At 41.5% G+C, this 27,033-nt stretch overlaps 1 protein-coding gene across 2 annotated transcripts in view; it reads right to left on the bottom strand.

Annotated features, from left to right (window-relative positions):
• Positions 1 to 27,033, bottom strand: part of DNAAF11 (dynein axonemal assembly factor 11) — a 73,134-nt gene that overhangs the window by 17,934 nt on the left and 28,167 nt on the right. For both annotated transcript variants that reach the window (XM_045812208.2, XM_045812207.2), the window contains exons 6-10: positions 24,168 to 24,359; positions 21,523 to 21,600; positions 17,436 to 17,501; positions 13,643 to 13,712; positions 12,598 to 12,693 (exon numbers count right to left, since the gene is read on the bottom strand). In XM_045812208.2, the coding sequence (XP_045668164.1) occupies positions 12,598 to 12,693; positions 13,643 to 13,712; positions 17,436 to 17,501; positions 21,523 to 21,600; positions 24,168 to 24,359 (502 nt within the window). The remainder of the gene's footprint in view (positions 1 to 12,597; positions 12,694 to 13,642; positions 13,713 to 17,435; positions 17,502 to 21,522; positions 21,601 to 24,167; positions 24,360 to 27,033) is intronic.

The raw sequence follows: 27,033 nt of genomic DNA, 5'->3' as shown, positions 1-27,033 counted from the left end.
AACCAGAGACGTAAAGGATCTATATTCTAGAAACTATAAATCACTCTTGAAAGACATTGAAGAAGACACAAAAAGATGGGAAAATATTCCATGCTCATGGATCAGAAGAATTAACGTAGTTAAAATATCCATGCTACCCAGAGCAATCTACACTTTCAATGCTATCCTGATCAAAATACCGAGGACATTTTTCAAAGAACTGGAACAAATAGTCCTTAAATTTGTATGGAACCAGAAAAGGCCCCAAATCGCCAAGGAACTGTTGAAAAGGAAAAACAAAGCTGGGGGCATCACAATGCCGGGTTTCGAGCTGTACTATAAAGCTGTGATCACAAAGACAGCATGGTACTGGCACAAAAACAGACACATAGACCAATGGAACAGAAATGGACCCTCGGCTCTTCGGGCAACTACTCTTTGATAAAGCAGGAAAAAACATCCAGTGGAAAAAAGACAGTCTCTTCAATAAATGGTCCTGGGAAAATTGGACAGCTACATGCAAAAGAATGAAACTTGACCACTCTCTCACACCATACACAAAGATAAATTCCAAATGGATGAAAGACCTCGATGTGAGACAGGAATCCATCAAAATCCTAGAGGAGAACATAGGCAGCAACCTCTACGACATCAACCAAAGCAACCTTTTTCATGACACATCTCCAAAGGCAAGAGAAACAAAAGATAAAATGAACTTGTGGGACTTCATCAAGATAAAAAGCTTCTGCACAGCCAAGGAAACAGTCAAAAAAATGAAGAGGCAGCCCACGGAATGGGAGAATATATTTGCAAATGATACTACAGATAAAAGACTGGTATCCAAGATCTACAAAGAACTTCTCAAACTCAATACACAAGAAACAAATAAACAAATCATAAAATGGGCAGAAGATATGAACAGACACTTTTCCAATGATGACATACAAATGGCTAACAGACACATGAAAAAATGTTCAAAATCATTAGCCATCAGGGAAATTCAAATCAAAACCACACTAAGATACCACCTTACGTCAGTTAGAACAGCAAAAATTGACAAGGCAAGAAACAACAATTGCTGGAGAGTATGTAGAGAAAGGGGATCCCTCCTACATTGTTGGTGGAAATGCAAGTTGGTACAGCCACTCTGGAAAACAGTGTGGAGGTCCCTTAAAAAGTTAAAAATTGAGCTACCCTATGACCCAGCCATTGCACTACTGGCTATTTACCCCAAAGATACAGACGTAGTGAAGAGAAGGGCCATATGCACCCCAATGTTCATAGCAGCATTGTCCACAATAGCTAAATCGTGGAAGGAACCGAGATGCCCTTCAACAGATGACTGGATTAAGAAGTTGTGGTCCATATATACAATGGAATATTACTCAGCTATCAGAAAGCACGAGTTCTCAACATTTGCTGCAACATGGACGGCACTGGAGGAGATAATGCTAAGTGAAATAAGTCAAGCAGAGAAAGACAATTATCATATGGTTTCTCTCATCTATGGAACATAAGAACTAGGAAGATCGGTAGGGGAAGAAAGGGATAAAGAAAGGGGGTGGTAATCAGAAGGGGGAATGAAGCATGAGAGACTATGGACTCTGAGAAACAAACTGAGGGCTTCAGAGGGGAGGGGGGTGGGGGAATGGGATAGGCTGGTGATGGGTAGTAAGGAGGGCACGTATTGCATGGTGCACTGGGTGTTGTACGCAACTAATGAATCATCGAACTTTACATCAGAAACCAGGGATGTACTGTATGGTGACTAACATAATATAATTTAAAAAATTAAAAAAAAATAGTCATGACATGGAAGCAACATAAATGCCCATCAATAGACAAATGAATAAGAAAAATGTGGTATGTATACACAATGGAATATTACACAGCCATAAAAAGGATGAGATCCTTCCATTTGAAACAACATGGATGGACCTACAGGGTATTATACTAAGTGAAATAAGTCAGAGTGAGAAAGACAAATACCGTATGATTCCACTCATAAGTGGAATCTAAAAAAGAGCAAATGAATAAGCAAACAAAAAGCAGAATCAGACTTATAAATACAGAGAACAAACTTATGGTTGCTGGGGAGAGGTGGGTGAGGGTTGGGCAAAATGGGCAAAGGTGAGTGAGAGGTATAACCTTCCAGTTATGGAATAAATAATTCACGGGAATAAAAGGCACAGCACAGGGAATACTGTCAGTGATGTAGTAGTGATGTAATGGGACAGATGGGGCCACACTTGTGGTGAGCATAGCATAACGTATAAACTTGTCAAATCACTAAGTTGTACACCGGGAACTAATGTAACATTGTGTGCTAACTATACTTAAAAAAAGTTCAAGGTATGTATTTGGTGGCTGTGAAAGTGTTCATCTGTTTGTTCTCCCCACTTCCAACGTCCCTACTTTCATGTTTTAAAAATCATACAGCTTTCTTTTTATATCATTTTCATTACTTATTCCAAGGAAAATAACTTTTTGATTCATTTTGAAGCCTCATTCAAAACAATGACAACCATTTCTATAAGACTATTGAAATATGGAGAAAGATGACAGCGTCTCAGTAGCAGAGGGCTAATGGATAAGGGGGTGAAAGAGGTAACGGGGACAGGGAAATGAGAAGTCCTCCTTAGGTTTTCAGTTTAAGCAACATTACGGGAGGTACAACAGACTCATTCCTGATTCTGTGAGAAGATATCCCTGGGATCCCTAATGCAGTGCAAATCTTCCCTTTTTCTTTGCATTTCTAAGAACTTACCAGAACACACAGTAGGTGCTCATTAAAATATATGGAATGTCTGAACGAATGGATGGCTGGATGAATAGATGGATGGCGACTACAGAATTCATAGAACTAATGGTAAAGACCCCTAGAGATGCCTGTTCTTGTGTCATGTCTACAAATGGGGAAGAGGCAGGAGTTCTATGAGAGCTGCAGCTTCATGCATGCTGGGCCCAGTTGGTGTTGGGTCTAATTGGAGCAAAAGGCATTTGAGGAGCCTTAGGAGATCCCACAGTTATGACACTAGCTCTGAGCCAGTAACAGAATTTCAAATTTAAGCAGAAGGGAAGAGAAGCTAGTTAAGAAGAGTCTCAGCCTGTTTGAAACTGAGACTCAGGAACTGGGGCGAGGGCAGAGCTGGGTCTGCAGGAGGTCACGGTCAGTGGATTCAGCAGGGAGGAGATAGGAAGGAAGCCCTAGGAGACCCACTTCATTTTTTATCTCTTCCATAGTAATTCACGTGGTGCTTTATTCGTACTAAGTGCTTAATAAATCTTTGATAAATTCAATAAATATTTTAATTGATTAATTAATAATTCAGTAATCATCTAAAGTTTTTCATAATTTGGCAGAAAGTTTTCTGAGTTCTAGTGCCTTACTTCTACGTGTGGCAACAGACACACGCTAAATACTTCCTTCATCTGATACAAATAACTTCCATATAATTTATTTATGGGCGTAGCATGTCTTTTCTCTACCAGGGCTGTGCTTAAGTATACACATGTGATGTCTTCACCCATGCCTCGTAAGTAATTTCTGAACTGCCTAAGTCCATTAGATACCAACCCACGCTGATGTGAGCCACCTGTCTGATGTGGAGGGGAGGGGAGTTGAGTCCAGTTACTGAGTGAGCAGTACTCAGCAACTAGGCCCAGCCCTACGACTGAAATAGACAGTTATCCTCTACCGATCCTACATCAGCTACAGAGGAATTGGGTCACCTGCCAATTCTCACATATTTTTGGTATTTGTATTTATCGGTTAGCCACAATTCTGATATCGAACATTTAAAATGTGAGGTTCAGTCACCCGAAAAAGAATATTATTAATATAAAACTTCAGAATATAACTTTTAATTTTCCTCTAGCATTTGAGTAACTTTATATATATCCAAATTCATTGTTGATATTTTAGTAACTTCATTATTTCTCTACTGTGCTCTGATTGACTTTACCGAGAGAAGCATGTAATTCACTGAGTCTAATAAAAAAGATTTTTTGAAAGAAAACAAGATCTTTTTTCTATTTAAAGAAAGGTGATTAATCCACAATATTAGAAAATACATAAATTACCAGAGGCATATTATTTAAAAATCTTTGAACAGATGAAAATACTTGTATAAGTTAAACATTTTAAACTACATCCTATCTCAAACAAATACATACCTGGCAACAAAAAGAAATAAATTAAATTTTGGAAAAAATGATCAGAAAAATAAGAAGGATAAGAATACTGGCTTTGATTCCAAAGATACCCAAGTAATCTGAGGAAAATTTTAGAAGGTGCAATTACTGACATTTATATGTAAAATCAATATGACAGTTGCATAAGACAGTTACATGGCTTTGAAATAAAAGTAGAATAAATCTAACTATCAAATAGTTCCTCCAAAATTCTTTTATACTTGTTAATGCAATCTTATCTGACAGCTCCCCACGGAAGATCATCTTCACACAACAGCCTAAAATTGAAAATGATATTTTATTAAGTTAGGACAAACATCAAGGATGATAATGATGTTTCAAAAGAAAAGAAAATACCCTTTTACAGTCTTGCTAGAGATAGTCTCAGTGGGAAATATCCTCCACTGACATGAAAGAGTTCGTGGTTATTCTTGCCAGAAGTAGTTCAGAATGCTGGGGCGTTTTTACCACCCTCTTCCTCCCACCCCCATCATAGGGCGCAGCCATCAACCAAAGGTTCTCAGGGTTGGTGTCGTACTATCCTAGTTCCATTCCCCCCTTAGGTAGAGTTATCCTGAGGTGTGTGTTTTGCAATATCTCCTAGATCTTTCCCACTGGGGAAGCTAGCTTGATAGACCACTCTCTATTGGCTACCTTCACTTCCCTACTTCCCACCACCCAAGTAAACTGCTGTACTCACATCCCCAGATTAGGTTCCACTTCTGGGAGATCTCATATTAAAACAGTGTTTCACAATCTGTGTCTCACAATTTAATATCTACAATAACTGCGGCACTCACAAGGTTCCCCTCAAGGAGGAAAAGCACCAATCTGGCATAACCAGATTCCAAGAACACTGGCAGGGTTTCTACTGGATCCCATTCAGGTCTCTGTGTGTGCCTAATTTATCTTTGATGTGTGCTTAATACTTATAATACACACACACACACACACACACACACACACACACACACCCAGGCATGGTACTCATCTGAGACTACCTTCACTCAAGGTCAAGGCTCAGTTTTACGGCCATTTCAATAGCCATTGGGATAGGCTGCTAGATCTTCGGGGATTGGCTGGCTTCTTATTCACCTTACTCCTAGGTTACAGTCCTTCAGAATCATAACCCAAAGTGGGTATGGTTTACTGGAATCCCCACTCATGAACTTGGACTTTTTTCTTCTCACCCCTGTGTGGCCATTGAAAGCATTCCTTTTGGATCAGTGCACAGTAACTGTTCACTACCATATTAGGTATTATACTATTAAGATGCTTAAAATATGTAGTCCCTCTTCCTAAATTTTGCTCAGAGTGATTATTGTTCCCGATTACCTTGTTGGCAATCAGCAGATGACGTAGCTCTAGACGTCATTTAAAGTCATGAGCTGAGATGAAATTAACGTAGGGGATGAGGATACATAGAGAAGAGAAGGGGTCCCAGAATTGAAGGATTGACATGCTAACTTTTGGAGGCCAGAGTATGAGAAAGAACCCGCAAAGCAGCAGCCAGTGGCAGAGGACATCCAGTGAGCAGAAGGGTCTAGTGACTTAGGAAAAGAACAAAATGAAAGCAGTGTATCTAACGCCAAGTGAACAAGTATTTACAAATGGAAGGGCCGATCATGGTGCAAAACACTTCTGAAAGGACAAATCAGAAGATGAGGGCTGACCACTGGGTTTAGTAATATGGAGGTGACAGGAGACCTCAAAGAGATGTTTCCATGCAAGGGGGGTAGGGGATGAATGCCTAGTTGCAGCTGGTTTTAGACATTACAAGGAAAGAACTGAAGCAGCAAATACATTGTTACATGAGTTTTGCTGTAAAGCAGATGAGGGCATTAACTAAAGGGGGATGTTTTTCTTTTGTACTGTTTTGTTTTTAAAAAGGAAGATGTGTTAGCACGTTTTCTAATGTAAGATGCAGAAAGGGGAAATTCAATGAATAAGTAGAGAGAAGGGAAAACTGTCAGAGAGAAAAAAGGTCTTTCAAAAGCCAGTGGAAATGGGATCCCACACATATCTGGAGAGTTTGGGTAGATCACAGACAGCTAATTCACTGAATCAGGAAGGCCGAGGAGGCCAAGCAAGGGAAGATGTGATGGTTAGAGTGTGTGGAAATGACCTTTTTTTTGCTTCTGTTTTTTCTGTGTTGGAAGCTTGAGAAATGAGCTGAGGATAAGAGATAATGTTCTCAATAAGTAGAAGTATGAATGGAACAGGAAAACCTAACAAGATGAGCAGGGAGCCCTTGCTACAGACCCACTTGAAATTAATAGTCAGAATAGAAGTAAGTTTCTATTGGGTAAATCATAAGTATATTTGGGTAGAGAGAAAGCGCTGAGAAATACGTGTCCATCTAATAAGCAGAAGGGAGTCTGAGACCGTTTTTTAGGATCATGGTCTGTAATGCTGACCTTAATATGTGACCTTCACCTCCCGGGCTCAATACAGCAGAATCAAGGAAGATGTTCACCAACTGAAGCTGTAAATAAAATTTGCTGTTCAGTTCAGATAGCAACTTCCTTAATCTCAGTTAATTATTCTGAAAGAACACCCAAAGGAAATCATGAAGCGTATTCTTGGAGTGTTCCTGTAACTTGTCAATTGAGAGTCTAGATGGGAGTTTAATTTAATGACTTGAAGCAAGCTTCTCAGCGAATACAAAATTTCAGTTAAATCTTGTTAAGCTGGACTGTAATGAGATCATATGCCAAATATTCCCAGGCTGATGGTGGTAAGATTGTTTATGTATGTATAACTTAGTCTGACCACACATTTAAGAAAACATACTGAAGAGCAAGCATAAACTCATATACCTACGGTACCTATAAATAAACCTCAGAAAACACGTACCAGGTCTGGAGAGAAAACTACAAAAAAACAAAAACAAAAACAAAAAAAAACCTTTTGAGGGACATAAAATAAGAATAGTAAGTGGAAAAACATACATTATCAAAAACAGTTTTGATTATGTAAATATATGAATTCATTCCCATAACCATCTATAAATTCAATGAAATCTTAATAATAAAACAATGTTGGTGAAGAGAGGAAGGAACACTATTAATTAATCCAACAACATTAGTTACTAGTAACAGCGAATAATATGAATTAACAGTAAACAGGAATGTAGTGTGTGGTATGTTCCAAGCTCTTCTAATGTATGTGAACATACATACACTGATTTACATAATCTTCAAAATAACCTTTTGTGGTACGAGTTATTATTAATATCACTTTATGGACAGGGAATCTGACGCACAGAAGGATTAATAATTTGCCTGAGCCATACAACTGCTGAGTGGAAATACCAGGGTTTAACCTGGGTTCTCTGGCTCCAGAGCCACCTTCCCATAATCATTTCCCCTGCTTCTTAATTGCAATGACAACAATAATCCCAACAGCATTTTTGGAAGGAGAATTAGATAAAATCAATTTTTTAAAGATATTTATTTATTTATTTATTTAAGAAAGAGAAAGCAAGCATACATGAGCAGGAGAGGAGCAGAGGGAGAAGGAGAGAATCTCCAGCAGACTCCCCACTGAGCACGGAGCCCAATATGGGGCTTGATTCCATGACCCTGAGATCATGACCTGAGCTTAAATCAAGAGCCAGATGCTCAACTGACTGAGCTACCCAGGAACCCCAAAATTATTTTAAAGTAAATCTGGAATAATATGCATGGAAAAACAATGAGGAAATGGTTGGGGAAGAGAATAGTCAGGGAGGAGATTCATGTTCCAAATACTAAAATGTATTTTAAAGATGTATTCAAGGTATTCACTCACTGAACAAAAACTTACTAAACACCTTCTCTTTGCCAGGTTCTGCTCTAGGTGCCAGTGATAGAGTGCTGACAAGAACAGACAAAAAGCCCTGTTCTCACGAAGTTTAAATTCTTGTTGAGGGAAACAGACAAAGGAATAGACAAATACATAGGCTGTTATATAGGTCTTGATATATCATTCTATGAAGAAAAATCCAGCAGCACCAGGGATAGTGAATGCTGAGGTAGAAGAGATGCTTTCTAAATGTGGGGGTTGGAAAAGACCCCATTGATAAGATGGCACTTGAACAGAAACATGGAAAAGTTGAGAGAGCAAACCATGAGGGTGTCTGGGGGAAGGGCATTTCAACAGAGGAGACAATAAGTGCAAAGGTCCTGGGGTAGAAGGATGCTTGCCATATTTGTAAAATAACAAGAAAGCAAACATGGCCGGAATGATGGGAAGGTGAAGTGGAAAAAGATGATGTCAGAGGGATAACAGCAGGGGAGGTTATCAGGGCATTTTGCCTTTAACTCAGAATGAAATGGGAAACGTGACTTGCATATATTATAAAATGATCATTCTGGCTACTGTGTTGAAAAAGGAATTATTAACCCTTCCCTAAAAAAGAGTGAGTTCCTGGTTGATAGATGACACCCAGGGGCCATGTTTCTTGACTGGATACATTTAATGTAATAAGAGGCTACCCACACTAGAATTGAGATTCTCTCTACCATTCCCCAAAGCTAAGACTAGTGAATAAAACAGAGTCAGCAGCTAGAAAGAAACGCCACTAGACAGTGGAACAGGACTGAGAAAAACCTCATGAAACAGAATGTTTCCTACTCTACTGTTTCCTAGGAAGCTGATCTATTGCCTGAGTCTATCCTTCTGAGAGAGCCAGAGTACGTCCTCACGCACTATCCCGCTCATCACTGCTAGCCCAGACATGGACCCTTGAAGTCATGGTGGAGAAGGTCGAGTCAGGGATGGCATTCTGGGAGACACAGTACCCACAACTTAGATTATAAAATGGTGGGTGGAGACAGAGGGATTCTAGCAGCATGCTAGGGATTGTGATATTTGTGTATTAATTACATCAATCCACAGGATATGGACTCGGTGGCAAATATTGGGAAGCATCTGGCATTTTAGATAGTATGAGCGGAAAGCCTCTTGGAAATGTGGAGCTGAGTGGGGAGAACCCTCTGGCATGTCAGCAGCAGAAAATGTCGCCATGACCCCCGTGACAGGGGCAGACTTGCCTAATAGCACCCAGTCTGCATGGATCCAGCCTCATTTAGGAGTAAGAAAAGAGAAAAAAATATCAATTAGACATCTACGACAAAATGCTGAAGGAAGTGTCTAATAAGATACATCTTAGCACTTTGTAGATTCAATTATAAATGTGATGTCCTTGGAAAATGTATACAAAGCCCATCCTTGAATTTCCACAAATAAATACAATATAATCATCACAGCACAGACACAATCAAATAGATCAGCTCTTCTTTGCAGTATTCTTTACAAACATTATCACAAAAGGGAATAACTAAATATCCAATCTGATCTTCTTTTCATTAATTTAGAGTATCCAAATATTAAAAACTACTGAAGGGCCACAGTAGATATTTCTGGAAGTACTAGGTTACCAATATGTTAAGTATTGGTAACACTATTTTATGAATGAATCAAAATCGTACCTAAGTGTTTACCTAATTTTTACAAGATGCTTTAAAATTCCAAGACGCTGCCTCAGTAATTATATAATGCAGGCCAGACTCAGATAGTTCTACGATAAGTGAGAAGCCTGGACATATAAATAGCTCGGTGGATTGAACTTCAGTACTTCAAAAGTTTCTTTTTTTAAATTAATTAATTCATTTTTATTTTTTAATTTTTTAATTATAATAATATTTTTATTATATTATGTTAGTCACCATACAGTACATCCCTGGTTTTTGATGTAAAGTTCGATGATTCAAAAGTTTCTATCATTAGGAATTACGAAGATGTTAATGTTCAGTAATACATACTTTTAATAATAAGTATAAGTAAAATTAGAGTTTTGGTTTTTTAACTTTTGATGATTTTTAAGAAAAAGTTTTTGTTCTTTGAACTTTATAGTCGTTGCAAATATCTAATTCATGAATGAAAACCAACTAATTGGGGGCAAGAAATTATTCTCCAAAGGTTGTTTTCACTATCTTTTTGTTCCAGGTGTGCAGTTTAGTAATCCAATAGTTAAAATCCTAGAGGAGAACACAGGCAGTAACCTCTGACATTGGCCGTAGCAACTTCTTACTAGATGAGTCTCCGGAGGCAAGGGAAACAACAGCAAAAATAAACTATTGGGACTACATCAAAATAAAAGGCTTCTGCACTGCGAAGGAAACCGTCAACAAAACTTAAAGGCAACCTATGGAATGAGAGAAGATATTTGCAAATGACATATCTGATAAAGGGTTAGTACCCGAAATATATATATATATATATCTCCTGTAAAACTCAACACCCCCAAAACAAACACTCCAAATATGGGCAGAAGACAAGAAGAGACATTTCTCCAAAGAGGACATCCAGATGGCCAACAGACACATGAAAAGAGGCTCATCATCACTTACCCTCAGGGAAATGCAAATCAAAACTACAATGAGACATCACCTCACACCTGCCAGGATGATTAAAGTCAACAGCACAGGAAACAACAGGTGTTGGCGAGGATGTGGAGAAACCCGAGGGCTTCCCTATCTACCTTTGAAAAGCAATAATGATAGCAATATATAAAGGAATGCTAAGAGGAAATAATTTCATAATTAATCTTTTAAAAGAAATAATGACAGAGATAACATCAGTGTGACTTCAGCATAGTAGTCTAAAACCTCAAAAATATGGGGGCGCCTGAGTGGCTCAGTCGTTAAGCATCTGCCTTCGGCTCAGGTCCTGATCCCAGGGTCCTGGGATTGAGCCCTGCATGGGGGCTCCCTGCTCAGTGGGGGGCCTGCTTTGCCCTCTCCCACTTGCCCTGCTTGTGTTCCCTCTCTCACTGTGTGTCTCTCTGTCAAATAAATAAAATCTTAAAAAAATAAAAAATAAATAACCCTTAAAAATATGTACCTCAAAGGGAAAATGTTATTCACAGTTTATTATTGAGAAAAAAATTAGAACTATTCTGAGTCCTTCTCTGTAAATGATCTCATCTTCCACCATGCACTTCTAGAATACTTTCTCTTTAGTGAGCCATTTTTCATACTTTTCATGTGTACTTAACATGACAAATTTAGCCAGATATAAAAACAAAAAGGTGACTGGAACTAGAATGCTGTATGTATTTAAAAGATTCATGAGCGGGGACAGAGGAGGCTTTCTCATCAATCGTCCGAAGCCCTCCAGAAGGTACATAAATCATAGATCTTGATTTTCTTTTAGGAAATAATAGTTATCATTTAATCTTTGGTGTTTTGGTTAGAATACAAGTTTCAAAAAAAGAGAGACTGCTGATCACAGTGCCATACAAATGTGTCTATCAAAGTACTGGGGTAATTAAGTTATCTGTTCGATTCCCCTATAGGCTATTCTAATTAGCATGCAAGCACTTCCTTAATTCGCTGTAGTCACCAAGGACAACGTGATTCTGACAGTTGTGTTTGTTATTTTACTGCCTGACAGCAAATTGTATTTGCTGTTTTATTGACTTGGAGCAAAAATACATAATTGATTACCCATAATCAATCTGTTATAAATCTGGCTATGGGAAAAGGAAGGATTAATAAATCTTTACAGAAACCTTATTGGTTAATCAAGTTTATTCTCAGTGGCAGACACTCCTGCCCCCATTCTCTTGTTCTGCCAGAGCAGAGCCCCATTTGACCAGTTTCTCTACTCTCCCCCTTTGAAACCTGCGTGACTGGGGCAAAGCTGACCCCAACCCGGGTCATGGGATAAGATGGTAGTAACCAAATATAAAATAATAGAAACCAAACAAAGTACTACCATTCTTTTGGCCAGAGATTGGTTTCATCGCCCAAGGTTAAGCTAATCAAGACTTGTTGGGCATTTTAGCTAAATTGGCTAATTAGTCCAGAGGAACTTTCATTCCACGGTAATGGGAAAGTTCCTCTCTCTGTGTCTTTCCCTGACTCTCTTTTGTTTGTCTATCTTCGTGCAAGCTAAGGACAAGAAAGCATGCCACCCCAGCGGCCACTCGTGCTCCTCTCAGGAAGGAAGCCAGCCAACACACTGGAAAGGCCCTGACCCTCCCCTGCCTGAGCCCTCCCTACCTTCTCATGTCTTGTTGTACGAGATGAAACACTTCTTTAGGTAAAAGTACTGCCCCCCATGTAACAGACTGCTGGTGGTGACTGCCCCACTCTGAAGAACGATGGGACTTACACACCCCAACTCCCTGCGACACTCTGGCTGCAGAGGCAAGAACCACTGGTGGAGAGATGGCAGGATGAGCCCCCGCAGGTGCCAACTGCATCCTAGTCTCAGCTCTCTGTTCTCACAGGTCCTGGTTCTCCTGCCTGTGCTGGGGTGAGTAGATTTTCTGGTTCTCTCAACCAAAAGAAGTCATCGTTCGCCCTGATAGGTCAAGTTCCTTCAGGAACCAACGTCTCCAGACTTGAAGTTGATCCAAGTGACCTTGCCTACCTTGGGCATGCAGATCACCAAATGCCCTGTCGTCTGAGAGCGTCTGGCAGAGCTGCTGTCAGGCTTGACTTCTGCAGGAAGGACAAGCTGGAATGGCTGAAAAGAAACAGGAAGTGTCCCCTCCCAGAGAGGGGGTACATATTATGTGAGAGGGTTACCTCAAGATGTATTTTCGTTACCAATTCAAGATTTACCATTCCATTTGAAAAAAAAAAAAAAACAACATGCTTAGACTTAGTAGAAAAAAACAATGTCTGGGCTATGCTTGATATTCATGAATGATTTTACCTATTTTAATGAATGGTCTGAAGAACAGTCATCAACCACAAACAGTGAAACAGTCATTGGTCCATTTATGTTAACACAGCTAATAATAAAGAATTTATAGATAAAACTTCTTGCGATAAACCATCAACATATTTCCACTTTCCAGCCTCCATATGACTCCTATAAATGCTCATAATCAGCAAAAAATACTATTTCAGGGGCGCCTGGGTGGCTTAGCCAGTTAAGCGTCTGACTCTTGATTTCAGCTCAAGTCATGATCTCAGGGTCGTGAGATCGAACCCCACATTGGGTTCCATGCTGGGTGCAGAGCCTGCTTAAGATTCTCTCTCTCGCTTTCCCTCTGCCCCTCCCCACTACTTGCGTTTTCTCTCTCCCTTAAAAAAAACACTATTTCAAAAATAATAAAATTACAGTTGCTATGAACGAAATCATTAACCATTAAACGTGGGTATATGATTTAAATCTAAGTTCAAGCGTGGGCCATCACACGTACAACCACCTCATCAGCTCTGAAAGAAGGACTAACGCGATAGACACAAGTTAAAAATGCTAATTTTATGGAGCTACCTGGTGGTCAGCCAACAAGCAGTCCTGCTATGGACCACTCCCACTGTGTAAAGTCATGTGTCTAAAAAATAGCTCTCTGATGGGGCTTCTTTTCTTCTCTTTTCACATGATGTTAACATTTTTTGAGGCAACCTAGCTTAGTCGGAGGCTTGGCTTTTGAAACGGGAACAGTCTACTGCCTTATGCTCACCTTTCCTTTGACCGTGACTCGGACGTAAGTTGGCTGCACGTCAACGTCGATTAGAGAGGTGTCCATGTATCTGCACCATGAAACATACCACATCTCACCATTTTCAAAAACTTTAAGTTAAAAGAAGTGCAAATAAAAACTGACATTTCCGGAACCATTTTAAATGAAAGAAGCTTCCAATTTCCATGCTCAACAGGTCTTAAGAAATCTGTCTTACATTAATCCCTAAACCAAAGGAAATTCAATATATCAGCAATTTCATTTTTAGACCCACAAGTACTCTTGGCATTGATTGCCCCTAACCTAAAAATATCTGCGGCCTGAAACGCCAGAGGTTTGCGAAAAACAGCTTGCCATGTTCTTTCATGAATATTTTATTTTAAGCCCCTACGCCTGACATGAATAGCCAGGAATGCTGAATGCACGGCGCTTGGGGCCTGCAACCAGCAGCTCCTGCTTCCTGAGCTGCGCTCCCTCCCCGGCAGCTGTTCTGCAGCTGCTGCTCTGCTTCTCCCAGCGAAGCCACCTCCTGCTGGCTAAGCAGAGCCTCCCGTCCAGGGCAGTGACCCCAGGATCAGGGGGTGCTGGTTCTCCTTGACTTGAGGAACAAATGAAGGCGTGAGGCTTCATCTCGCTTGTTCAGACAAGTAATCAGACGTAGAGCTGTACATTTACCAGTATTGATCGCAAACATTAGCAAATGCAAGGCATGATTCAAAAGTCATGCACGCTAAGGTGGGTAGGATGATACCAGGGCTGCAGGAACAGGCTTCAGTCACACGGCTGTGAGGAAGGGTCTCCATCCCCTCCTGCTCTGTTACCTTGGACCACGTCCCTCAACTGCTCTAAACCTCAGTCTCTTCATCTATAAAATAGGATACGGAGTGAGCCGTATCTTGGGTGAGCCCAAGATTGCTGTGAAGACACATGCAGAGTGCCCAGCCCGGTGTTGGGGTGAACACAGCATCGTTCTATTTTATTTAATAAACATTCTTGTAAGAGTGAAAGGTGTAGGCAAGGTTTCCTAAAACCTCATGTAGGCTATCTACCACGTTAATGGATCACATCTTCTTGCCCATGCGTAGGGCCTCCTACAGCGTCCATCCGCCCCTACGTCCAAGGTCTTGGCCTGTGCTGGTTTCCTCTGCCTGAAACAATCTTCTGCTGGTTCTCTGCAGAGCTCGCTGCTTCTCACCCTTCAATTGTCAGTTCATGTCAGCAGCTTCACTGACAATCCCCGACACTGCCGACCATCAGACTGCCCACGCCATTGTTCTCCGCCCTTGAACTCTGGCCCTTCCTCTAAAGCACTCTCCCTTTGTAATTACTTATTAGATGCCTGTCTGTCTCCCCAGGGGCCATAATCTCTAGGAGAGCAGAGACTATATTTAGAACGTGCCCGTTACAGTCTCCCCATGCCTGATACATAGTAAGTATTCTATACATATTTGCTGGATAAAGACAGGAAGTGTATATGAATGAATGAATGAATGAATGAATGAATGAATGAATGAACGAACTTAATTTTTAGACATCCACATGACAATGAAGATAAGGAATTTTATTGTCATTAGCTCAGACAGAATCATGGGAAGGGAAGGATTTTACTACCTAGACAGGAGAAATCTCACCACTCCTCGAGAAAGTTCATGATAGGGGGAATGGGGAAAGTTTTCCTTTGAGGACTGAATGTGAAGGAGCCAAGAGAGCTAAAAAGAGAAAGGGGTACACATTCATTAAACTCCAGGAATATGGCCTAAACACGGAAAGGACTTAAAAGGATGAAACAGAATGTTTAATGAAACACAACAGATAGGGAGCTTGGGTTACTGCAGGGACAGAGGACATGGGATCAGCTGGAGAAGAGCTAGAAGCTCTCTAAAGGCAGGTGAGCTGGTGAAGAATTAACAGGAGGCTTAACAGGGTGTCTTGGCACAAGGAGGAAGGAACACACTAAGATTTAGTCCCTCCTCACAAGAGCCAAAGGTGGAAACAACCAAATGTCACATACTGGTGAACGGATGAACAGAAACGTGGTCCAGCCATACAACGGAGTATTACTCAGCTACAAACAGGAAGGAAATTCTGACGCGCTACAACACAGATGAACCCCGAAGATGTGACCACAAGTGATTCCACTCATATGAAGTATAGGAAATTGGCAAACCTATAGAGACAGAAGGCAGATCTGTGGTCGCCAGGGGAAAGGGAAATGAGGAATGAGCACTTAATGGGGATGGGGTTTCCTTTCTGCGGTGATGAAAATGTCCTGGGGCTCCGTGCTGGCAAGGCTGCACAGCTTGGTGTCATTAAGTGCCACTGAATCTCCACTTGAAATGGCTGACACGGTGAATTTTAAGTGAAGTGTATTTTACCACAATTCAAAAAACAAAGAGTTGGCCCTATGCCTGTGAGTACGTGGCCTGGCTCCTCAGATTACTGCATTTCTTTTGACAAGACTCACGCTCTGGAAATTGACTCCCTTTTAGATAATTTCAGGATAACAATCCCTCTTACTCCGCTGGGTTTACTGGGAGATTAGATAAGATAGAGCACACAAAAAAGGCCTTCAAAAGAGAAAGGACTTATCATTCATGCATGTAAATGTCCTCTGACTCCCATTATCAGTATTCATTCATTCATTCCCTCAGGCATTCGTTCATTCCTGAGCTCATAGAGCTCCAGGCACTAGGCACTGGTGTGGGTGCTGGAGAGACAAGGAGCGAGGAAAAGACAAAACAAGGTTTCTGCCTTGCCCACATATTTTTTTAAAAATACAAGTAAATGTCTGGTTTGTCAGGTAGAAATAAAAAAGCAGGGCGCCTGGGTGGCTTAGTCCTTAAGTGTCTGCCTTCGGCTCAGGGCTCAGGTCGTGATCCTGGAGTCCTGGAATCAAGTCCCACATCGGGCTCCCTGCTCAGTGGGGAGTCTGCTTCTCCTTCTCACCCTCACCCCACTTATGCTCTCTCTCGCTCTCTCTCAATCTCCAATAAATAAATAAAATCTTTTAAAAAAAGATAAAAAGCAGGAGAGGTGGAAGAAAGTGCTGGGGCAGGGATAGGCGCTTAGATTGAATGGTGGGCCAAGATGCCTCTATAATAAAGTGACCTCTGCCCAGAGGCCCGCAGGAAATGAGGCAGCAAGCCTCGGGGACGCCTAGCGTGATAGCAGTACAGGCAGAGGGATGCATGGGTGCAAAGTCCTGAGGCACTGGTGGGTCCACAAGGACTAGAGAATTAGACCACATAAATGGACACTGAAGTCAGAAGCATGAAGGACAGTGAGCCAAAACCTAAAATCCTAGAGGAATGAGGAGGGGTGGGACACAACTGGGGGAAAGTGTCTGCTGGAGATAAAGAGGCTGCAGACTGTACTCCTAGGTCTCTAAGGCAGACTGGAAGGTGGGGGGCACCACCTGATGCTTACTACTATATCCAAGTGTTTTGGAAAAAAGAAAGAAACCATAAAAGTAAGTGGTAGTAGTGAGAGCCAAGGGGGCCTCTGGTGTCAGCATTAGGAAGCAGCAAAGCTCAGAGAATTATTTAAACTCTGCCTTAGAAGAAGAGATTGCAGAGTTCTTAGCCCTGGGATTGTGGGTTTATTTACTTCTGCCTTTGTTTTGATTTTCATGCTTTTTAAAATTATACTACGTTCTTGGTTATAAAAAAAAGAAGGACTTCTTCACTTGGCAAACCAAATTCCATTTCAAAATACTTCAGAACGCAAGAGATGGCACTGAGAACGAAAACAGAAAGAAATGACATTAAATAAATCCATAATAAAATGTCTTTACCTATAGACGGCAAGGTCCAGGATGATCTGGTTATGTTTTTCATCATCTTTCAAGGAGAAGTCAAGTCTAAGGAATAATCCATTTGGGGGAAAAAAAGACGGTCTTTAGCAATACCGTATACATAACTCATCCCACTATCAAAAGTAAACTTGGTAATAATTATATAATAATCTCCAATGATAAACTTATTTTGGTAGGTGGACAATAAAATGTCTATGTTATTTAAAAAATTCAACAGAAACCTATAAGATATTCATAAATTGTTTACATTATTAACATGTGAGAGTCCTAAGGTAAATAACATACCAAAAATTAGCATTGGTGCAGAGATAGAGACATCTGGTGGTTAAAGCTTTCTTTTCTATTTCATTCAAGTTTGCTAGAAGCAAGCTAAAACAGTAGAATTATTTATGGGGAAGCAAATGTTCTATTTGCCTCCCTGTATCCAGCGTCCTATCCTTTTGGTTTTTGTTTTGTTTTGTTTTAGATTTTATTTATTTTAAAGATACAGAAAGAGAGAGTACGTGAGCAAGTAAGCTCTCAGGGGGAGGAGCAGAGGGAGAGGGAAAGAGACTCCACGCCGAGCAAGGAGCCCAATGTGGGGCTCAATCCCACAACCCTGAGATCATAACCTGAGCCGAAATCAAGAGTCGGACACTTAACGGACTGAAGGAAGGCGCCCCTATCCCTTCTGTTTTAAATAGTCCTGTCTTCCTTCTTTCTCCTTGCAATCTTTCTTTTTCTTTCGTTGTTGGCCTTTGCATCGCCCTGGAAAATGCTGAGACACTCCCCATGATCTATTACCTCCATACAGATGATGAAACAAAGGTTCAGAAAGGTTGGCCCAACCGGGAGAGAGGCCATACGAGCCTAGAGAGGCAGGATTTCAAAGTCTACATCCGGGGCGCCTGGGTGGCTCAGTTAGTTAAGCATCTGCCCTTGGCTCAAGTAATGATCCCAGGGTCCTGGGATCAAGCCCCGCATTGGGCCCCTTGCTCAGCGGGGAGTCTGCTTCTCCTCCTCCCTCCCCTTCTGCCTGCTGTTCCTCCTGCTTGTGCTCTATCAATAAATAAATGAAATCTTTAAAAACAAAACAAAAACAAAGTCTTACATCTTTCAACTTCCTAGGTATAACTTCCATAGTGGCAACGTACCATTCAGAATTATTTGGTTGATTTATTTTGAGCACTTCACTTGTTATATTATTCCATAAAATATATAATCCAACAATATTAAAGAATGTAAGCTAAATTGTTTGGAACGATTTGGCCATCAGCAGAATGTCTGTGTGTGGCCATCCCTCTCGGTGCTTTCCACAACCCAGCCATGCAGGACTCCTTCAGTTGCTCAAATGAGCCATGCGCTCATGATCTATCTCAGGAGCTTTCTTATGTGCTGGCCCCTCTGCCTCGATTGCTGATTCCCCAATTGTCCAGCCGGCCAACCTGAACTCTCCCTTCATGTATCGCTTGAAAGATAATTTCAGAGAGGTTTTCTACAGCAGAGATTGTTACTCGTTCCCCATAGTCCACTTCCCCTTTATCCATAGTAACAGGAGCCCTGATTTTAACGAGGAACATGGCTGTGCAGAATAAAGGCACCACTTTCCAGCCTCCCCAGAGGCCGGATGTGGTCATGTGACTTAGCTCCATGGAGGAGAGCGCTGTATGGCCTGCTCCAGGAATTTTCCTGAAGAGAGGGAGTGCGTGCCCTTTCCTCCCTCTCTTCTTCTTCACCCAGCTGAACAGAAGAGATTAGGGAAGGCCAAGAGACAAGCCACAGAGACGACTTTGCAAGCCGTTGTAAGGCAACAGGCAGATGCCGTGTTCTAAGATGGTGGGGATGGAGTTAGCGAGAAGCGGTTGGATTCAGGTGATACTGAAGGAAGAGATCATAGAGTCACTGATAAAATGACAGAGAAGAATCAAGGATGGATCCAAGGTTTGTGGTCTTGCTAAATGGGGGGATGCTCGCTACTGAGTTGGGGTCGCTGGGGGAAAGTGGTAGTGGGCATGGGAATTAGGACTTCTGTTTCTGTCACGGTAAGCTTACAATACCTACTATACATTCACATGGTGAGGGCAAATAGCTAATTAAACGTCCAAGTCTTGAGTTCAGGGAAGAGACTGGTCTGGTTATAACGTAAAGATTATGTTTAAAGCTGTAGAATTTGGTGAGAGCCTCACAGAGTCGAGGTGAAAGAAGGAAGCTGAGGAGCTGGCCCCAGAGCACTGAGGTACATCCCAAAGAGAACCCGGTAAAGCCTGAGAAGATGAGCAAGTAGGAAGGTCAAAGAATCACACGCAAGGGGAAGAAACTGCTATAAGAAGGAAGGTAATGATGGGGGTGCCCGGGTGGCTCAGTCCATTAAGCATCCGACTCTTGATTTTGGCTCAAGTCATGATCTCGGGGTCCTGGGATGGAGCCCCACGTCGGGCTCTGTGCTCAGTGGGGAGTCTGTTTGAGGATTCTCTTTCTCTCCCTCTTCCTCTGCCCCTCTCCCCACTGAAATAAATAAATAAATCTTTAAAAAGAAAAAAGGAAGGAAGGTAATGATCAATTTGGTCAAATATGCTGGGTCAAGTACATAGGGCCTGAGATTTGAAATGATGTGACTGAACACAGAGACGATGTGAACATGGAACATGGAGATGATGTGAACACACAACACAGAGATGATGTGAACACGGAACAGAGAGATGTTCACATCACAGAAATGATGGGAACATATAGAAGGGATGTGACTACCAAAGTTTTAGGTGACAGAATATGCAGACGTGGTTTCAAGTAGTAAAGTGAAGTGAGGAGCTGGTGACTGAGTCCAGCATCTTCATGGGGAACTTGGCTCCTAAGAGGGGACAGAGAACTAGCACTGTAGCTGCTAGGAGAACTAGAGGAAGGGAGCTTTCTTGTTGTTTTTAAGGTGGGTGATATCACACCGTCTGTACACTGATGAGCTGGATCTAGCAGGAGGGAGAGAAATGATACAGAAGAGAAGGGCTCATTGCAGAAGCAAGTCCTTGACAGGAAGGGGTGGGCTCAGTATGCCCGCAGAGAGAGTGACTCAGGAGAGGAAGTCCACCCACTGCAGTGGGAGAATGGAGAATACGTGCTACAGGTCCAGGGACGCTGATAAATTGGATGAAGCAACTTCTAATTGCTTCTGTTTTCTCTATGGAGTAAGAAACAGGGTCCTGAGTTGGGACCACAGAATGGAAGTAAGAAGGAAGCAAAAGGGGTAAAAGCAGCCTACGGGAGATTGGAGGGTGAATTACCGAACAGAATATAGTACGATTGCCGGAAGTCTGCTTGGATCCAGGGTAGTAAATTTCCAGTAAGACCAGCAAGCAGAGTCCAGGCAGGCACGAGGGCAAGTCCAGGAATGTGTGTTTGATTTAAATGGGGTTGAGATGAGGATGTGAGAACGACCATGAGGGAAGGAAAGAAGGACAAGAGAGTTGAAGATTCATGTCAAGGGTGAATCTCTGTGACGAACCATAAAACCACAGCAGAGTGGCAGAAGGGGAGACTCTGAGGGGCAGGGGGCAGGCAGAAAACCAGGAGATGAACTGATACTTGGTCTTCGTGGGCCGGGTGATTGTTGGAGCATGGGGGATGGTGCCCAGTGGGACACTTGGGGGAAGATTCTGGAGGTGGCCCTCCAGTGCTTTGTAGATGTATCCCAGAGTGTAGAGTAGACAGACACATGGGAGAGGTACCAGTATTCTCCAGCACCTTGTTCATGGCAGAGTTTTAAACATTCATAAACATAACAATAATGCACTTGGAATTTTCAGGCGGAAAACTGTATTGGTCCAAAGTTTCAGGGGATACGTAAATAACTAGGATTTCCATATGTCAAGATCATGTTCTGAATGCCGTGAAAGTGAAATATAACATTATGTACTTGAAAACATCCTAGATGCTCTGTTTTCAAGTATGCACACAATGACACTCTTATTAGGCTCATCAGGCTTGTGAGGGCAGTTAGATCTGTTCTCCACAGAGCAAACCTGTACACGAAAACCATCCTAACGACCACCACCATACGTTCTGCTTCTGCGAGTATCTCTTTGGCCTCACGTACTTGGGATCATTTACATTCAAGGCTTTCCCATCTTTAGTGATCAAAATCCTGGGTGGTTTCACTTTCTTCTTCTTTTCACTTAAGGTTGGAGGTAGATGGGAACAAGGGGCAATGGGGAAAGAGAAAAATAAACAAAGAGAATGTAAAAGGAATATTTTGGTGAAACAGTTCAAGAAAAATTGATCAGGTATCTGGGAATACATCAACAATTCACCGCTATGAAGCCCATCCTTTGAATGCTACGCTGGGACTTGACAATCAAGCCAGATTTCTGTGTGATTTGTATCTACAGCTGTAAAGCAAAAATGTGACCAAGACAATTTGGCAAATAATTCCAATGGGGTGGAAATCCCTCCTTTTCGTGAAATTTCCATGAATATTTATTTATTTATTTTTGTTGTTATATACCTTAAATATATGTAATTTTTTAATAATAATTTTTTATTATGTTATGTTAAATTAGTCTATTCTATGCATGATTTACCCAGATAACTGTCAATTCTCCATTTGTGTATACAGCCTCTGCTTTAGTTAAAATGATCATTTTTAAAATGCCAGGTAGATTTTATTCTGGAGAAATAAAAACAGCAGTACATAAGAATCTATGTAAAAGGGTGTCTACCAGTCTTAGTAGCAGCAAAACCCCGGAACGATGATGCCTGTCCATCAGTGGGGGAGTCATTGGCTCCCCTGTGGTATATTCATGCTATGACATACTTCGTGGTTGTTAAAAAACGTGTTTGCTCTTTACCTACTGGTCTAGAAAGTGATAGAAAATGTTGATGATGTATTTAGTGAGCACAAATACATAAAGTATAAGTCCAGTTTTGTTTTTTTTTTAAAAGATCCCAAATCATACATTTGCAGAGATGATTTATACGATTGTAGAGGGTGTAGAAAGTTCTGGTGGGATTGACCCCAGCCTGTTAACACTCATTACCTAAAGGGATAAAGACAGGAGGAAAAGAAATGGTGCAGAGAGGAAAGATTCATGGGATAGCATGAAAGGAAAGTGTAGAATGTATGTTCTAGCTATTTAAACATTACCGAAGATAAATACAAACTTAAAAAGGCATATATGGACAAGCTCTGGAAGACCAGATGGAGAAATGTGTTTAGAAGATGGATCTGTAGGCAATTCTTTGCCTTGGATTTCCATTCTTTTAATACGGATTTTGAATCAGTTAACTTTATTTTAAAATGTAAATTTATGCACATTTTTCTGCATCTTAAACTGGGTCCCCAGATCCAATAAGTTAACATGTCCATGTACTGCATTATTCTCCATGACCCAGGACAATTAAGGGACATCCAGGACAGGCAAACATCTCAGGGACCCATGGGACTGGGTACACTACAGCATCCTCTATGGAGTGACTTGGACTTCTATCCAATTCAGCTGTACTTTATTTTAGGCTGTTAGGGAGAGAAAAAAATGTTTCCTGGTTTCAGGCTCAATACATTGTATTACACAATATGTTGTATTATATACACATTTTATCTATGTACACATATATCGGAAAGACAATAGTTATTATATAAAAACATCTCAAATTTCCATTTCGGAAGTTTAAGTCTGCAAAGTACTTTTACACATTGGCTCAGATGATTGTCTTAACAACATAGCAGGGGAGGTAAGGCAGGGACGAGAATCCCTGTTTGGCAGATGAGGAAACAGATGAGCAGTTAGGTATTTGCTAGCATCACACAGACAGTAAGTGGCACAGTCCACACGTGAGCCCACATTTTCGGATGCTATTCCAGTGCCCTCCCCAAAGCACGGGGTGGCCCCTTTGTGTACAGACTACCACATTTTACAAACAAGCATTTTTGGTAAAATTCAATTCTCATTTCGGTACCTCCCTATCACCTAGCTAATGAATAAAATGGCATGAAAGCGGCCGCAATTGTAATAGTCTTTTTAAATCTTTTAGGTTCCTGCTTTCAGTCGATAACCACAGGGAAAGAACTGTACTTCCCTCTCGTAACTGCCATGCAGACAGCAGTGTATCAGCGCTAAATGATCCCATTCCCGAGCACAGGAATTAGATTTCCATAGGTGGTACATTTCACATACTGGACCTGAGCAGTGACATGAAATGACACAAAGCTCAGCTTTTAAAAAGGCTCTCTGAGAAGAACAGTTTAAGCATTCTAGCTTCTAACAAATCACCAAATTACATCTAAACAATTCAGAAGTGAAAGCATACTATGGAATGTCCAAGAGAGTTGTATTAGGAAAATATAATACCTAGTGAAGCTAATTTCTAATTTTGCAAATTACGAGACACAAAGGAACTTACTCAACCCACAAAGTACCCGTTTTCTTGGCGGCGTGCTAATCAGTATCTCTAACCCGGGCCATACTTGCATTTGATTCACTGAATGTTGTTAAAAAATTAAAGACATCCAAACAAAACTACCTAAAATGCCATCATTCATGACATCCTAAAGAAGGGAGTCTGATATTAACAAACATTAGTGGATACAATGCAACAGGAAGCTGAACTTAGAAGTAGCAAAGTCCATGTGTGATGGCTGGCAAAGACTGAACGCAGATAAGGAGTAAAGTCATGTGCGATCATGAAAACAGAACCCCTAGGAGAGCGCTGCCTCTCTCTCAATGATAGGAAAAAATGAAATACCTTAATTTTTCTTGGTCTTTCCGTTGTTTTTCCATATGCCTAAGTGTTTCCAATCGAGATTCAGGAGTAAACAAAGAGGGCTTGTTCCAGAATTCCAGGTCATCTTCGCTGCCCTTGAACTTCTTTTCGTTGCATTTCCCTTCTTGTCCTTCTGGTGCCTGGATGTGGTCTTTGTTCTCTACTGAAAATGGGCTTGGAAAGAACGAATAGATTCAGAGCATGTAAGACCAACACTGGGTGTCACTGAGTTTCGTGCTCAATGCTGCCTCTTAAATCTCTTACACGTTTTTCTTAGGTTATCTTCTTACCTTTCAATGACGAAAATCTCTGAAAGAGAGCCTATGTAAGCCAAGGTGGACGAAAGTACTGCCCCAACTAGGACAGGCCCTCATCATCCAACACGGGCACACTGCAGTGATCAGACGGAAGGGCTCCCAGGCCTGGCTGATGTGAGTCACCTAGTGAGCCTTTCGAAGAGCACGGATGCCTGGGCTCCCACCAGAAAGTCGACTCAGTAGATGTGGGCTTGGGCCCGGGAATCTGTGTTCTACGATATTTTGCAAGAGGCTCTGATGATCAGACAAACTCAGGGAGCACTGGGCCTTCCCAATCACCCCACCTCCATTCTGGCACTCCTCAGTTCCATCCTCCACACTGGTCCCGGAGGAATCTTTCCAACAGGCAAGTTAGATCAGATTATGTCCAGGTTCTTTAATGATCCTCTATGTCCAAAATTCTCTAGTGGGATATATGAGATCTTCCATGGTATGGCCTTTTACGGATAACTTCTGATGTCATAGCTATAGATGGTAACAGTGCTGTGTTCTCTTTTTTATTCATGTTTTGTGGACTGTCAGAAAGTTAAATGATGTCTCTATATGACATCAAACGGGCATATGGGGTATTCGACATTCATTCAGTGTGGATTCGAGAAATATTTATTGAGCGTCTCCCAGGTGCCAGGCACAGACAACGACGGTATTTTCAGGAGATGCTATTCTAGCAGAGGAAAAATGACACCATTCAAACAGTAAACACTAGGAGCTTCTCTCCCCTCACCTGTCCCTGCAACATATGCTCTATTTCAAAATGACATTACATGAAAAAATCCACACGAAGCCTTCAGCACCAAGTACGGCAAACAGTAAGTATTCATTAAATGTTACATTTTATTGTTGGTACAGAAATGAGATGATACCAAAGGCTCATTTAGTTGACCTTCAAATAAGATGCTTTTTGAAGGGATAGACCAAAAACACTAGAATGTGAAATTTAAACAGTATAAACAGAACACAGAGTAAGATTCTGCTTACACTTTGTTACATATTACAAAATGTAACTAGATAGTTTAATAAGCAAAATCATGCAAATTGCTGAAAACGAATGCTTTGCCATATAGCTACAGTTCTTTACGGTGTTGAAAAGGCAATCTATTAAGGGGATCTATAATATTCTCCAACATTCTAGGTAATCATCACTGAAATAATTGGTTCCTTTTTCAGTTAATAGAATGTGTTTTTGCTGGCAAGTGCCTACTTGGTTCACTTTTATCTTTTGCAATGTAAAAAAAAATAATAATAAACATAAAAATAATTGCACTTAAGAAAAACTATAGAAATATCAGCTAAATAACTTAAGTCTCCAAAAGCAAAATGCATGCAAATGCACACAGCTGGGTGATGAAGCAGATTGAGCTCATTAGGATGTGAACAAACAATGTGCTCTTCAGCCACTTCCTCCAAAGCTGTGCTCTCAGAACTCTCTTCCCACTCGTGAGCACATCCCACAGCCTGACAGTCCCTCTTAAGAATAGTCCCAGCTCAGCTAAAGGTATTAAAGGCCTCCAGTTTAAATAAAACTTAACTTATATCCGAACTGAAGCCCTTCCCCTCCCTTTTCAAACCCTCCTCCCCTCTCCCAGCTCATGACCGCGTTGTGCGTGGGGAGAGGGGCATGGGCTACTCCAACCTCTCATTACTCGTCTACTCCTTTCCTCTGTTTCCCACCTCACTGGCTTCTTCAGGTCCCCCCTGACTTCAGAAATTTGGGCCTGGGACAAAGGATGGGGAGAAGGAGGCAAACACCTCTTCTGAGACAGATGCTGTTAGACTTTGGTTTCTGGCTCCCTCTCTAAGGCTGATGCCCAGTTACTGGCTTTCTCTTGTGAGCACGTTTATTGGTTCTTAGAGACATTACAAGAGCCTTCCAAGTTCATCGTCCTCTGTCAGAGTGATCAACATACTACCCGGCTGGTTGTGTGTGACAACTCCTCAGCTTCTGCCACTGACAAGCCACCCCACGGTCTCTTATCGCCACCACTCTCTTGGGCAGCAGCCCTTCAAAGACAGCTCAGGTGCAGTTCCTTCTACCACATGTACGTGGCCCATGGGATATTCACAAATCCTTGCCATGACAGATGCTTGAAGTATCAGCTGATTCCATTAATGCCCACTTTCCTGACCCGTCTGCTCTAGGCTATTCCAGGATACATCTCATCTCTTCAATTCTCAAGGCTGGAAGCAGGCTTCAGGTCTAGTCAAGGGATGAGATGCTCGTCTCCCCTTCTTGCAGCCCTGGCATCTTTATGGTGTTTCTTCTTGCAGTCTTGAAAGGGGAGTAGCTCCCTACTCCTCTCTGACTAAGTCAATGATTCACTATCTCGACGACCTTCCTCCAGAATGTCTGGGTTTCTGTTCAAATGGGCAGAATGCAGTCACAGGAACAATGGCTGAAGGACCAGCCAGTCAGTCCTGTGTGGAAGCAAGCAGGCACCTACGAGGAACCCAACTGTATGCTTCTACTCAAAGCAAGCAACAGATCATTTTAAACATTTGTAAACTTATATAAACCGAGAAGAAGAAATGAT

The sequence above is a fragment of the Ursus americanus genome, chromosome 9, assembly GCF_024610735.1.
Source record: "Ursus americanus isolate L20-20 chromosome 9, mUrsAme1.1.p, whole genome shotgun sequence".
Lineage (NCBI taxonomy): Eukaryota > Metazoa > Chordata > Mammalia > Carnivora > Ursidae > Ursus > Ursus americanus.
Note: the sequence above shows the minus strand (reverse complement) of the source record. Positions and strands in the feature narration are given on the sequence as shown.